Source organism: Protomyctophum bolini (assembly GCF_963924005.1).
Source record: "Protomyctophum bolini genome assembly, chromosome: 22".
NCBI classification, from domain to species: Eukaryota; Metazoa; Chordata; class Actinopteri; order Myctophiformes; family Myctophidae; genus Protomyctophum; species Protomyctophum bolini.
The window spans coordinates 35,225,393-35,241,442 of NC_137883.1; the positions used below are offsets into that span (position 1 = coordinate 35,225,393).

General features: G+C 41.7%; 1 protein-coding gene across 1 annotated transcript in view; it reads right to left on the reverse strand.

Annotated features, from left to right (window-relative positions):
• The window catches only part of xpo7 (exportin 7), a gene marked incomplete at its 5' end in the record, with an annotated part of 56,169 nt that extends 42,054 nt beyond the window's left edge, over window positions 1–14,115 (reverse strand). Inside the window, one exon of the mRNA XM_080756581.1 lies at window positions 14,083–14,115. Coding sequence (XP_080612707.1) covers window positions 14,083–14,115 — 33 coding nt within the window. The remainder of the gene's footprint in view (window positions 1–14,082) is intronic.
• Between the last annotated feature and the right edge of the window lie 1,935 nt (window positions 14,116–16,050).

The window sequence follows — 16,050 nt, forward strand, 5'->3', positions numbered from 1 at the left end:
TCACCCATTTACACACACATTCATACACCTTTACATAGACTGTGCATTACATTCACCCATTTACACACACATTCATACACCTTTACATAGACTGTGCATTACATTCACCCATTTACACACACATTCATACACCTTTACATAGACTGTGCATTACATTCACCCATTTACACACACATTCATACACCTTTACATAGACTGTGCATTACATTCACCCATTTACACACACATTCATACACCTTTACATAGACTGTGCATTACATTCACCCATTTACACACACATTCATACACCTTTACATAGACTGTGCATTACATTCACCCATTTACACACACATTCATACACCTTTACATAGACTGTGCATTACATTCACCCATTCACACACACATTCATACACCTTTACATAGACTGTGCATTACATTCACCCATTCACACACACATTCATACACCTTTACATAGACTGTGCATTACATTCACCCATTTACACACACATTCATACACCTTTACATAGACTGTGCATTACATTCACCCATTTACACACACATTCATACACCTTTACATAGACTGTGCATTACATTCACCCATTCACACACACATTCATACACCTTTACATAGACTGTGCATTACATTCACCCATTTACACACACATTCATACACCTTTACATAGACTGTGCATTACATTCACCCATTTACACACACATTCACACACCTTTACATAGACTGTGCATTACATTCACCCATTTACACACACATTCATACACCTTTACATAGACTGTGCATTACATTCACCCATTTACACACACATTCATACACCTTTACATAGACTGTGCATTACATTCACCCATTTACACACACATTCATACACCTTTACATAGACTGTGCATTACATTCACCCATTTACACACACATTCATACACCTTTACATAGACTGTGCATTACATTCACCCATTTACACACACATTCATACACCTTTACATAGACTGTGCATTACATTCACCCATTTACACACACATTCATACACCTTTACATAGACTGTGCATTACATTCACCCATTTACACACACATTCATACACCTTTACATAGACTGTGCATTACATTCACCCATTTACACACACATTCATACACCTTTACATAGACTGTGCATTACATTCACCCATTTACACACACATTCATACACCTTTACATAGACTGTGCATTACATTCACCCATTTACACACACATTCATACACCTTTACATAGACTGTGCATTACATTCACCCATTTACACACACATTCATACACCTTTACATAGACTGTGCATTACATTCACCCATTTACACACACATTCATACACCTTTACATAGACTGTGCATTACATTCACCCATTTACACACACATTCATACACCTTTACATAGACTGTGCATTACATTCACCCATTTACACACACATTCATACACCTTTACATAGACTGTGCATTACATTCACCCATTTACACACACATTCATACACCTTTACATAGACTGTGCATTACATTCACCCATTTACACACACATTCATACACCTTTACATAGACTGTGCATTACATTCACCCATTTACACACACATTCATACACCTTTACATAGACTGTGCATTACATTCACCCATTTACACACACATTCATACACCTTTACATAGACTGTGCATTACATTCACCCATTTACACACACATTCATACACCTTTACATAGACTGTGCATTACATTCACCCATTTACACACACATTCATACACCTTTACATAGACTGTGCATTACATTCACCCATTTACACACACATTCATACACCTTTACATAGACTGTGCATTACATTCACCCATTCACACACACATTCATACACCTTTACATAGACTGTGCATTACATTCACCCATTTACACACACATTCATACACCTTTACATAGACTGTGCATTACATTCACCCATTCACACACACATTCATACACCTTTACATAGACTGTGCATTACATTCACCCATTTACACACACATTCATACACCTTTACATAGACTGTGCATTACATTCACCCATTTACACACACATTCACACACCTTTACATAGACTGTGCATTACATTCACCCATTTACACACACATTCATACACCTTTACATAGACTGTGCATTACATTCACCCATTTACACACACATTCATACACCTTTACATAGACTGTGCATTACATTCACCCATTTACACACACATTCATACACCTTTACATAGACTGTGCATTACATTCACCCATTTACACACACATTCATACACCTTTACATAGACTGTGCATTACATTCACCCATTTACACACACATTCATACACCTTTACATAGACTGTGCATTACATTCACCCATTTACACACACATTCATACACCTTTACATAGACTGTGCATTACATTCACCCATTTACACACACATTCATACACCTTTACATAGACTGTGCATTACATTCACCCATTTACACACACATTCATACACCGATGACAGAGGAAACCATGCAAGGCACTCTCAACCTAACCTGACGCTGCCAGATGAGGGCGGTATTGTGGAAACATATTCCCCAACACAACACTCATCTGGGATCTCTGACGGAGTTGAGCCCTGAGTCAGATCTGCTTCGTACCGAACCAATCAGCGTGAGCTAAAGGCGGGATGCGGATGTGACGGTATATAGACACGTCGATATGATTGGTTGTGTTTGCACGCCCACACGGTGATAGACAGACGCTCCCATCCAATCATCTACCATGTATCTTGAAAAAAAGGAACAGCCCCGTCATCGAATTTGCTTCCGCGATCCCAGATCCAAATAAGCTGTGAAACAAATTTGTGTAGCAAGCTTTTTGGATCTGGCAGCGTCAGGTTACTCTCAACCTGCACATAGGGAGCAATTAGGGGTTCAGAGTCTTGCTCAGGGACACTCCGACGCTAACTCTGGGCCTGGGGGAGCCCACAGGGTTCAAACTGGCAACCTTGCAGCTCCCCCATCCTGCCACTCCACCGTGGCCTGGCCTGAGGCACTGAGCCACCACCGCTCCGAGCACAGAGCGAAAATCAAACTGGACACGGTGGCCTAGCTTTAGGACGACTACTGTGTGAGAGAGAGCAACAACGAGAACAGCAGCAGCACTTCTGAAGCACACGATATGATATGATTACAACACCCAAAATGTCACGAATAAATACGCCAGTATCCTTCATATCCCGGTCACAAACACTCAAAGGAAGAGTTTTTACACCCAGTCTATTAAAGGAGACGCTGCCCGTTGCAACAAACGAGAACTACAAGTTCAAGCACTGAATCAAAAAGGAACAGAGGTCATTTACAAGCTTGTTTTTTTAAAGCATCGCCGGTTCAAAATGCAACAATGTGTACTAACTACTGTATGCCTTCCCTGAACTCATAGGCTATTCTTACCCGTTCTGTGATTTCTGATTTGTATGCATTTTTCTTTTTTTTTTACAGCCGTTCAAAATAACATACAATACAATACTATTACAATAGATTAAAAACAAAATGTGCTATATAATCCTACCATCCAATATGAAATCAAGGTATTTTGTAATAAATGAACATAAATAAATGTATTATTTCCCTCTCTCAAGCTTTGCACTGTACCGTTTGGTCATCATAACCCAGGGCAGTGGTTGTTAAAGTCGGCCCATGCCAGCCAGGCAGGGACCATCCAGGTTCATTGAGGAGGTTAAACAGGTCTGTAACTCCCAGGCAACTAAAACATCTTCTTTGCCAAACAACCACCACCATCATGGAAAATACAGAAGCAACTCGCTGCACACAACGGTTTAAATTGCATATCATGAAATAATCAGCCAGTCACAAAATTCGAAGTCATCGATTTTGGCGCAACGCTGAATGCCAGAATTGACCACAATATATGCCCAAGACGTCCACAGACGTCCTATAGGAACTACCGCATGTAGTGGCCCAAAAGAAAAGTCAAAATGTGGGTCTAAATGTGGGCACTTCGCTATTTTGAAAGAATGAAAGGGCACATAATGTGTTAATTTCAATTACATTTCACGTCACTATTCCTGGGAATGTTTTCAAAACGGCTTCAACATTCTATCTGCCACTGTTGTTTTAAGTGTCGGCTTAATTTCCCTCATCATTCACAAGTGCTCAAAGCGCTTTACAACAATGGTTCAATTCATTCATACATTGGGAGGTGAAGCGGCGAACAGTCGACGCCAGCGTCTGCCGTCCTCACTTCCCACATTCACACACCAGTGGTGGCGAGCTCACACCGACCGACTCATTGGAGGCAATGTAGGGTTCAGTGTCTTGCCCAAGGAGTCAAGGACACACACACTTCGACATGTGGACAGGAGGAGGAGCCGGGATTCAAACCGCTGACCCATGGATCATTGGACGACCTTGCTCTACCTCCTGAGCCACAGCCACTTGCTCAAAGTACCTTTGCTCAAAGTACCTTTGAGCAAGGCACTAAACCCCCAACTTCTCCAGCGGAGCTGCTCAATGGCCAACAGTGTAGTTGTGTAGACTGTGGTTGTACATGGGTGTGTGTGTGCATGCGCATTTTCTGAAAAATGTCACTGAACTTTACTGTATAGGGCAGGCTATAACCCATTCTGACCTGAGATCAGATTCATACGAGGTTTCCACTGGACACACACTGGTCTGATGAACCCATTCTGACCTGAGATCAGATTCTAAAAATGTCAGTCTTTCTTCGAATTTTTCAAAAATAGCAGACCTACAAGCTCATAGCGCGCCACTCGGTGGCGCGCTATGAGCTTGTAGATCTGCTATTTTTCAATAGCTAAAGCATAACATGATGCAAACACCAAAATGGGTGCCCGGTCAGAATGGGTTAAAAAATAAATATATATATGTATGGTGGGAACTGCAGACAAACTGCTTTATATCTTGCGCCACCCCCTTACCCCTTATCCCTAAAGTTATTTGCCATTTTTTTTTTACCACTTTGACCCATTTAGGCCTGAGATCAAATTCTAAAGAATGTCTTCTACATCCCGACAGTTTTCTGAAAAATCTACGTTTCTACGTCAGTGGTTCGATTTTTAAAAAATATCAGCCATTTTTCAATAGCTTAAGTATAACATAATGCTTTAATTAATTGAATGGGGCTATGGGGTGTTGTGCTAATTTGCTTATTTCCATCGCTCAAAAAAGCGGCACACTTTACTACTTATTTCAATGGAAATAAGCGAATTAGCACAAAAACCCAACCCCCATTGAGGGCTTATATTAGGGGAAATAGCCAATAACACACTTTTGCACAAAATAACACCTGGACCTCTTTGTTGGGGGATGTAACAACTACAAATAAAAGGTAAGAAAGCCTTCTAGCATGGAATTCTCCTTTAATCTCCCATCACTACTTGTGATTAACCATTTAACAAATGCAGCTTGTAACTGTGACACAGCACGCCGATGCATTGATGCTGGAGGCCGGATGGTAAAAGAAAAAAGGCTAGAATAATAAAGGACTACAAAAGACTACAAATACAAAAGATGTCCGCGTCATGCGGAAGTGTGGGAAGCGGCCCTTAGTTAACCACTTAATCCCCGGCCCCATGCTTTGTCCAGCGCTGAAGACCATCAGCCACAGCAGCACGCACCGCTCCGGTCGAGCTGACCACGTGAAAACATCATTTGCGCAGCAGCCAGCAAGTAGCCACACCTACAGATAAAAGTCGTTTTAACAATTGATTGCGCATTTCCCACCCACCCCACAAAAAAAAATCAATTATTCAACACGATTTATTCTTTTGACAGCACCACCAACCAAATGGAGAAAGACAAGACATGCTTCTCTTTATATTTTCTTCAATCCCACCCATATTATAGTCAGACTAGGCAGTGGGCAGGCAGGAGAAGTGCAGAGTCATTACATAGCCACAGAGAGACCGGAGATGCTACTGATAAAAACTGCTGAGATGATAAAAGGGGGCCATCCAAAACTGGGAGTGCATGGGAGAATAGTGTCTTGGATAGTGAAAGAGAGTATATGCTGGGTGTGTGTGTGTGTGTGTGTGTGTGTGAAGGCTCTTGCCGGGTTACCAGTAATGCTATAGTATGTGATCCGTTTTGATAATGGTAATAATAAAGACAGGTGTGAGACTAGGCCAGGCCCAGCATTAAATTGATGATGGTCTGAGTGAGGATCAACACAATCCTCACTGTGTCACTTTTTGCACTTTTGTAATGACTGTAAAATGAGTCAATGTGTTTGCATTCAAAAGAGCCCCAACATCTGTTTGTCAGTGTGCAAGCACTTTGTGTTGTTTATGGAGTGGACTTTGATCATGGCAAGCAAAGCAAGCATCTCTTCATCTCTAGGGTATTCTTTTTGTGTGAGAGCATGGCAATAAATGGTAAATGGTGGTGTGTTTATATAGCTTTGTCCAAGGCGCTTTACATAGATTGTGCATTACATTCACCCATTCACACACCAATGGCTATGTAGGGTATGATGGACAATGTGTGTGTAAAACATGTATAGATTAAACCCAAACACAACTCTGCTAGGTCCAGATAAGAGTTTGGTTGCCACTTTCCAGACCCAACCCCATATAACCCCATCATGCCCAAACCAGCATCTCCTCCACGACATGCATTCGATTACACCTTCCCACTCCCTGCTCAAACTCACCCCAGAGAAATTTACACCTACTTTTAAAATACACAAAGTTGCATTACAACAGAGTGGAAACCCCTTCACAAGTCGATGCTCATTATTTTTAGCCACCACAAACAATTAACAGTGACACTACTACGTGAATGTCTTGAGCTGAGGCTAATAACTGGTAACCTGGCTAATAAGCCAGACTCAGATCACACTGTCGTGTTGGTATTTGAGTCTGGAGATGCTGTGTATGGATCTTGTTTTCCGGGGGGGGGGGGGGGGGGGGGTTCAAACATTTTCTCTTTGCAATTGGTCAGAGCTATACTGTCAGTCTAAGGTCTCAAGCATTGAACGTCACTGTACCAAAGCCCGCCCATATTTGCATACGGTGTCTCGATTGGCCACACTAGTTCTCTGGTGTAGGAAATGGGCGTACAATTGAGCCACTCCAGACCGTAATCCGGTTTTTTGCCAACGGCTGATTTGTTCTGGCTTATTAGACAGGCTAAATAACTGAACCACCTGTCTGCGTCATGTACTATTATTTATTTGGATGCCATGTCTGTGATAACTGACAATTACAAGTGACTTGGGGGTAAACTGCCTTAATGGAACTAATGTATACAAAGAAATTCAAAGTAGTGCAAAAAAGAAAAGGCATTTTCACAATTTTTTAACAAAAAACTAAATCAACCGTTTCTCCATTATTTGAAAACGTAATCAATAGAATAATCACTAGGAAAAGAATCAATAGCTGCCGTCCTAGTCCCCAGATAACAAATAGGGATTCATGCCAAGTCACCGTTGGGAACATTCTCAAAGAAACAAACTAACTGTAAGTACAGTTAGAAAGGTCCATGTATGATGCATTCATTTGATCATCCTACCAGCAGTGTCAAAACTAGTACTCATTAGTGTACTGCCTGTTTCTGTTTCTGAAGGAGAGACATTAGCATACATTAAAAAAACAGTGTTGATTTAGTCGACTAAAACTAAGATGAAAAATGTTCGTCGACTACCTTTTTTCACTAAATGGAAACTAAATGAAGACTAAGACTATAAGTCAGACTATAAGTATAAGTCATTTTACACTTGGTTGCATGCTGAAAATGGCTGATCTACAAGCTCAAGTATAAAATCTGTCATTACGACGGCATCAAGGATACATTTTAGTCGGCTAAATCAGCCGTAGATTTTGTAGACTAAAACTAGACTAACACGAAGACACTTCAGGTGACTAAAGTGTCACTAAAACTAAAGGAAAACTATTCAAAAGACTATGACTAAAACTGCTGCCGAAAAACACTGTAACAAACATCAACTCTGTTACTGTATGGTGGTATATACTATTATACACATGTGCTTGACACCTGACATACTGTACAGCTACAGCATGACATGATGTACTGTACGTCCTGGTGTCACACTGAATGTGAATCAGGTGCAACACGTGGCCGATCCCAACAACACACACCAGGAGTATGTTTCCCATTCATTAACTAGACCCACTGGTTCTCAAAAAGGGGTCCTTGGGGGAGGGAGCTACCAGGGTGCAAAATGACTTAATATAGCGTCACATTGAATCATTTGGCTATTCTGCATAGCAGATATTAAATTTAATTGAATAGTGCATTTATATAATAGTGCTTCTACCCAAAGCACTTTACATAGATCACCCATTCACACACAGAAGGCGGAGGAAGACACCGACCTGCACATTGGGAACAATTAGGGGTTCAACTTCAGACAGAGTCTTGCTCAAGGACACTTCGACGTCGACTCTGGGGGAGCCCGGGATCTAACTGGGAACCTTGCAGTCCCCCATCCAGCTGCTCTACCGGCCACTCTACCCCCGAGCCACATGAGCCTTGTAGATCTGTTATTTTTGTCCCTAGCACAAAATATTTTTGAGATGAGGGTCCGCAGCCAAATACATTGGGGGGTCCACCGTCCTTGACATGAAAAGGTTTGAGATCCACTGCATTATGGAGGAAGTCACTAGTAATGTTGCTCTGGAGAGGGAAGTCTGGAGCTCTCTGGTGGAGCTGTTGCCCCCGCGACCCGACTACGGATATAAAGCGGTTGAAGATGGATGGCTGGATGGATGGATACTGTAATATAGCTGTTACATAGCATAGACAATAGACATCAATGCTGTGGTTAATGAAGTATAGTGAGGGCTGATTTAGCAGAACTCATCATCATAACTCATGTACACAACTACACAACAGAAGAGATTACATCCAGAGTTCACACTCGTTGTACGACAGCGTCGTGTGCCGAAAATAGCCGATCTACAAGCTCACAAACAAGACGCATGGAGACCTTTTCTTTTGTTCATTTTCAGCAAGTCCCACCAACGTAAAATGGAGTATACAATATTTAGCATTACGAGCCATTATCCTACGGCGCAGCAGTGCCATTCTTACCCTAAGCAGCAGGAATACCTTATTTTCTATACTTCACTTCCTCTGTCTGCATGTCGGTCAGTCATGTGCAGATCTCATCTGACAAAAGACTTCATTCTTAGCTGCATTATCCGCAACATGCACATACATGTGTTAACACCTTCACACCTTCACCTCACACTGACTGTATCTGCTGCTCTAATACTGTACATGTAATGTAGACATCAAGATTGATTTATTGTCTCCCCCCCCCCCCCCTCTCTGCTCTGCTCTACGCAAAACAAAAACGAATGTCAACCTCAACCACCTTCTTTCACACATTGACAATAAAGTTGTTTCTTCAACCTGTTATTCAAGCCTAGCCCAGCATCCCGCCAGACAGTGTGACTGAAACGCCGGTCTCTCCTTTCCATCTCGTACTCCTCCCTGCCACTCTCTGTCAAATGTTCTGGTGATTTTATTTTAACACCTGCTTTTTTTTGTTTACCCATTATGACCACAGCAAGGCACAAACCATCCTAACCCTACAAAAACACTTTGAATCCGCGATCGGTGAACTTCATCAGGTGCGCGGAGGGTGACTCTGGAGATGATGTGTACCTGTTACACTACGGGACACCGGGGCTGACAAACAGAACGCAGGAATCAAGACTGTTTCACAAAAAACATCATGGGAAAATAATGCAATATTACTGGCAAGAACACCTCATGTGCTCCTCTCCTGCACCACACTCACCATTGCTTTTTTGTTTTTAGACACACAGTCACACACGCACACAAATATTCCAAAATAATTTAGTACAAGGCACAGGGTCGCATTGCCCCTTCCCGTTTGGATGCTGGTAGATGTTAGGCATGTAGATAAATGTTTGATAGTACACTTAAGACTCAACGTCTGCTTGAATCCATTTATTCCCCTGCAATGAATTACCCATTGATCACCAGTTTACTGGCGATATGCTGGGAAAGGGAAATCATGGATATTTCCCCATTTTCTGACATTTACATATACATACATTATATATGCTGCAGAAACATTCCAAGCCTCACAGAATGAATTTTCAACTGTGTGAATGTTTCACAGAATGAGAAGGAATGTCTGCTCAATAGCATAATTATCCTATTCCCAAACAAAATGATAGTAAAACGTTTGTCTACGTCTACGTGTATTTGTGTAAAACTTAAAGCAACATAATACAGTATGTTTTAGTTCATTCGCCAAAACTGTGCAGAAGGGGTATGTCAAATTGTTGTCTATTATTAAAGCACAGGGGGAAACTGTTGCGTCTTCCTTTGTTCCAGGTGAACTGTAGGTGGTCTCAACATTTCTAAAACATAGAACACTGGCAACACTGAAAAGACTCGCTCACTGGATGAAAAATAAATACATAATATAATAAATAATATAAGGAGTTTTCCTTTGTTTTTGTATGCAGTGAGCGAGTATTTTTTTGGCCAGTGTTTGTCTATGGTATTATAAATATTAATTTAAATGAGCAAACCTCTTGCACCACCTACAGAAAGACAGGTGCATCAGAGAAGGACCAAAGGTCGACCACGGTAGAAGGAAAGAGTCGACTCCTGACCCGCACACTTGTCTTGCAACATTAAACCCATTTTGACCTGAGATCAGATTCTAAAATTGTCTTCTTTAAATCCTGACAGTTTTCTAAAAAAGCTATGTTTCTATGTCAGTGGTTCTTCGATTTTTCTAAAATAGCAGACCTAGAAGCTCATAGCGCGCCACCGAGTGGCGCGCTATGAGCTTGTAGATCTGCTATTTTTCAATAGCTAAAGCATAACTTAAAAAGGCTGTCTAACCTAGGATGAATGAATGAAGTATCAAGCATAAATCTCATAAATGGCAACAATATAAATTACATACAGGTGTAGATGATCAGGAGAAACTGCCATCAATCCATTTGCTATTGCTATACTGACACACGGTGTATAGTTGTATACTGTACCTACCATCCCCTTAGCTGTGGTGGTGGTTGTGGTCGGCTGTTAAGATTAACAAGGCCAGCGGGCAGTGGCACAAAATCACTTCAGACAACATCTTTGTTCCATTTAGAGACCGATGATCACAGCGATTCTCAGAGAACCGCTAGTAAGATGTCGTTTAAGTACATTATTATTATGAATAAGAGTGAAGACTTAAGACCTCATAATCTGTGACTAAAATGTACGGGCGACATTCGCAAACAAAGCTCCAACTCTGCAACAAGACATAATAGGTCCAAGAATAGCCCATGAAGTGACTGTAAATAATGTCAACTTCCTAAGGGTTTATGTTCTGGTCGGCCACCTAATATGAATTTAGTAGAATATCGTGACATGTGCCCATCATGCCAGCCAGTATGTAATAGTCCCTCAGACGGTGCTCATCATGCCAGCCAGTATGTAATAGTCCCTCAGACGTGAATGAAAGTCGCAGTGGATTTAGACAGGATAATAATAAACCTTTAAATCCAATGATCATCTAGTCTGCTTATTGGCCTGTCATTAAGTCAACCAACCAGGCACAGGCATTTCTAGCCCGCAATATGCAACACTAGCGTTTTTATAATGAGATCAATCTAGAGTTGCAATTCCCTCCATTGACAACCCATTGATTGATCCATTCCAAATTGCATTTACGATCTGCGTGTATTAAACCATGTCAAACTCACCAACATTGCAGCTGTAGGGAATACTTGGAAATATCCTCTTTCAAACTGCAAAGCATTTGTTTCACAAACATCCACCGTAGACGTTTTATGAGCTACTTTCCGTCAAGAAATTCTCTGCCGTGATATTTTGTGTAAGTGTTGGAGTTTGGAAGCACTCGTTTTTATTAACGGGTCGTGCTGCTGCCTCCTCCATTATGTGACAATTCTAAACGGGTGGTACGCAGGGCCGTTCAGTGACTTCGACAAGCGCTTCCAAACCCCCCCCCCAACACTAACCTGCACAGAATTTCTTGTCTACGGTGGATTTTTATGAAACAAACGCTTTGCAGTTTAAAAGAGCTTTCCCTACAGCTGCAATGTTGGTGAGTTTAACGTCGTTTAATACAAGCAGATCGGAAATGTAATTTGGATCAATGGGATGTCAATGGAGGGTTTTGCAACTCTATTCATCCCAACAAAAATCTAGTGTTGCAAATTGCGCCTAAGGCATTTCCACATCATATTCATAACAAATACCATTACATACATGAAAGACAGTGTCCCCTAAACCAACCATCCATTCATTCATTCATTGCATGAGTATCATGTTCGTATAAAGGGAAGGGACATCCACAATGAAAACAAGCCCTCTGGCTTTTGGTTTGGTGTGTTTTAACCTTTTAACTAACAGATACCGTATATGTAGGCTATAAATAGGTATATTGAATGCATTGTTGTCCATTTATAAAAAAGGCATCAATGTAATTACAAATGCCCTTTGTTTTAATATCTCGTGGCTTGTCATCAAAAAGCCACCAGCTCACATTACAATAGCAACTTTACACCAAAACGTGTGCAGGAAAAGGAGGAGAGAAAAAAAACCTGGAAGCACTGAAGCACATTATGATACTACTACACTACTACAACAGTACTACAGGCTCCCATGTTGCCACCAGAAACCATGGAGACACACACACACACACACACACACACACAGAGAAAGAGAGACCATGTGAAGTGAACATGAGCACAAGCCACAGCCACACACAACACAAACGTCTTAATATTCAATCTTAATCACTTAAATGTTAAATGAACAGCCACTCGAAACCTAAACCAACACACACACACAACACAACCACCACCGCAGAACAGACTTCTTCGTTCTTTCTTTAGAAACCCAGGAGGAGGTGGTTGTGTTGTTGCGCGGGAGAACAACTTTCCGTCAACGAACGAACGTCGTTGGTTCAGCCAGCCAGCCATCCAGCAAGCAGCGCGAGCCATGGCATGGCATGCAGGCGGCTAACGTTCATAGCGCGTGGTAGTTATCGTTAGTGGACGTTATGATTTTTTATATACAGTCGCGTGCCCCCCCCCCCCCCCCGAAAAATAGCCCGATCTACAAGCCTCACGAGAGCTTGTAGATCGGGCTATTTTTTTCTGAGGGAGCGCGAGCGCCGAGCGAGCGGAGCATTTATTTGGGGACTGGACGTCTCGTGCCATCACGGCGGCTGCTTTGGGCTAGCAGGCAGCAGCAGCAGCGCAACTGGTAGAGAGCCAAACTTCCCTCTCTCTCTCTCTCAGGGCAGCAGTGGCACAATGAATGCGCATAAACAACAAACTACGAACACCCATCCCGCACACCATTTAAAACAAAAAAACATATTATACTTTTTGTTTCGCTATAAACTGCGTAAAAACGGCGCAAAACAACCCCATCATCCATCCTCCCTCCATCGCCAACAACCCCCAGCCAGCATAGCGGCGGCGGCGGGGCGATGTGACTGACATGTTTTCTCCTCTCACACACACACACATCCTTAGCGACGTCCAACCAACCGAACCACCAAGGCCAGCCCATTTATTTTTGCATTGTTTACTTCGATAACTATTCGGACATATTTATTATGGCCATTGTTGTGTCTCTCCCCCCCAACCCCTCCTGCCCTGGTGGTGGTTCCGGGAGGAGAGATAGATATAATTCACACACCGCCGCCGATAATAATAATAATAAAACATTTTGCGGGCGGCGTCGGTCGCACAGCCAGGGCGAATAAGGTGTCCGAGCGGCGCTTCATTTTACGGTTAAACTTTCGGGGCTAAAAAACTAGGTAGCACAATGTTAATGCAATAAGCTCTCTCTCCCTCTCTCTCCCTGCACGATGACAGGCCACAAGTCAACACACAAGCACCCCGCATCCTCCTTCCATTATTATTATTATTTACTAACCAACAGCACCGGGCCAAACGGCCGCCCGTGCACACGCGGGGCGGGGAGTTACGGCCTCGGGCTGTGTAATAATCAGCAACGCGTTCTAAAATCCGCGTACCGGGGCACATTTGTGCCGCTTATCGATCATTGTGTGTTCATTTACAAAAACATAAACCTCTGGTTACCTGCACATGATCCGCCATTTTGCTCCATTGCATGGACCTATCACTCCCCCTCTAATATGAGTATAGCGGGGGGGAACAGCGCCCCCTGTGGTTGGTTGTTGGGTTGCCTTTATTCTTGGAGACTGGTCTTTCATTTTTCTTTGCACAAATTAATTAGGGACAATTAAAAAAGCACACAAATGCTGATGAACGTCCTCGCCACAACTGCGCCGACTCAAACAAGAATGAGTGCTTTTTCACCCTCCTCAAAATACGTTTAAAAACACAACTACAGGTCGTTGCTAAATAAATAATAGTCAATGTAGCTCGGTTTGTTAGTGGTAGCTGGCCGTCTGCAAATGAACTGTCTGTCAGTAAAGGGTGATTCTTTTGTATAAATATATGTTATCCTGTTGTGTTGAATTAAAATCTCCTGAGCTGTCCTCACTGATGAACTTACATATCAAACGGAACAATGAAGGACACAATAAACTATTGTCACTGACACTGAGCTTTGAGAAAAGTAATGAGAATAGCAAAGCAACCAGAGGAAGCTCCGTCATGTTGGCGCACGTTGGGCGTCAGAAACGCCGGAAATTGATAGATTTTCCTTCAAATTTAAAGCATATAAAATAACTAAGAAATCGGTGATACAATTTCACACGAAGACTGCTTATACAAAAAACAAAGTTGTAGCATAGGCCATGATAATTAATTAATTTGAGTGTGTTTTGTGTGTTCATTTAGGCTTTAGGAGGGTGCCATACTATTACTTCTACTAGTATGTGCCGATGAGACATCTTGGCCAATATCGATATCCGATATAATTAATTGCTGTTATGGCCGATAATCGATATGATCTCATTCTGTTTTAAAAAAATATAATAATATTTTCCATTCTGAAAAATACATAAAACAGGGTATCTTGCTTCAGCAAGTCAGATTTAACTGTTATAATACCTTATATTTAAAATTGTGAGCTTGTAGATCTGTTCAAGCTGTTACTTTGGGATAGTTTATTTAAAAGACAATTTGACATAATACATGAATACAAATATAAAGTGCATCCCCACAGGCTAAACACAGAAATAATGATGGGCTATGGACTGGGTGCGTAGTAGGGGGTATTTAAAAATGTTCTATGGATCCACTACTATGCAGATGGCATACAATACAAACAATTTATTGTAACTCTTTCTTGTTGTTTGGCTGCCCCCTTATGCAGATTTCCAAATATCGTAAAACACACTTGATATCCATGAGCCTCCAGGGCGTTTCTGAAGGTCAGAGAGGGCCTTGGAGTCAAATGTCAGATAGCCAGGTATAGGTGTAACAGCTGCCATGTGGCCTAAACATTATCATCTTGTTCTTGTTCTTGTTTTTATGTGATGTATACCCATGCTTTTTTGTTATTGCTTAATGTAAATCGCTCTGGATTAAGAGCGTCTGCTAAATGCCTAAATTCTAATTGTAAATTGTCAGCATCCTCAAATCACCAACCACCTGCTTCTAAATCTGACCTACACAATATTAAATGTATGCACCATGCATTTACCATAGTTATAGGCTATAGTATACACTCTCAGAGTTAAATTAACACTGGCTGTATAGAAAATAGCCATTGAATTTCTTGACACATTGTGAGCTGGAAATTGCACAAATTTCATTCATATCTGGTTCTGATTAAACTGATTAAACTGATTCTGAGTGCGTGCACGCAAGCGTGCGTGCGTGTGTATTTCAGGAACATGGGTCTTATTTTGAAGACAAAGACTGGAAGTCACATTTGTCTTCATGTCTAACTTGACGCTGGTGGGTTGGTGCAGTTTCAAAAAGCGCTCAATGAAGAAACGCCCCCCCCCCCCCTCCCTCCCTCCCCCAACAGCTACGGAGGCCTAAGAGGAACCATTGAGTTTATTAATATTTTTGTTATTATTATTATTGTTACACTTATTATTATTACCCTTATGTTTACCCTTATTCTTATTA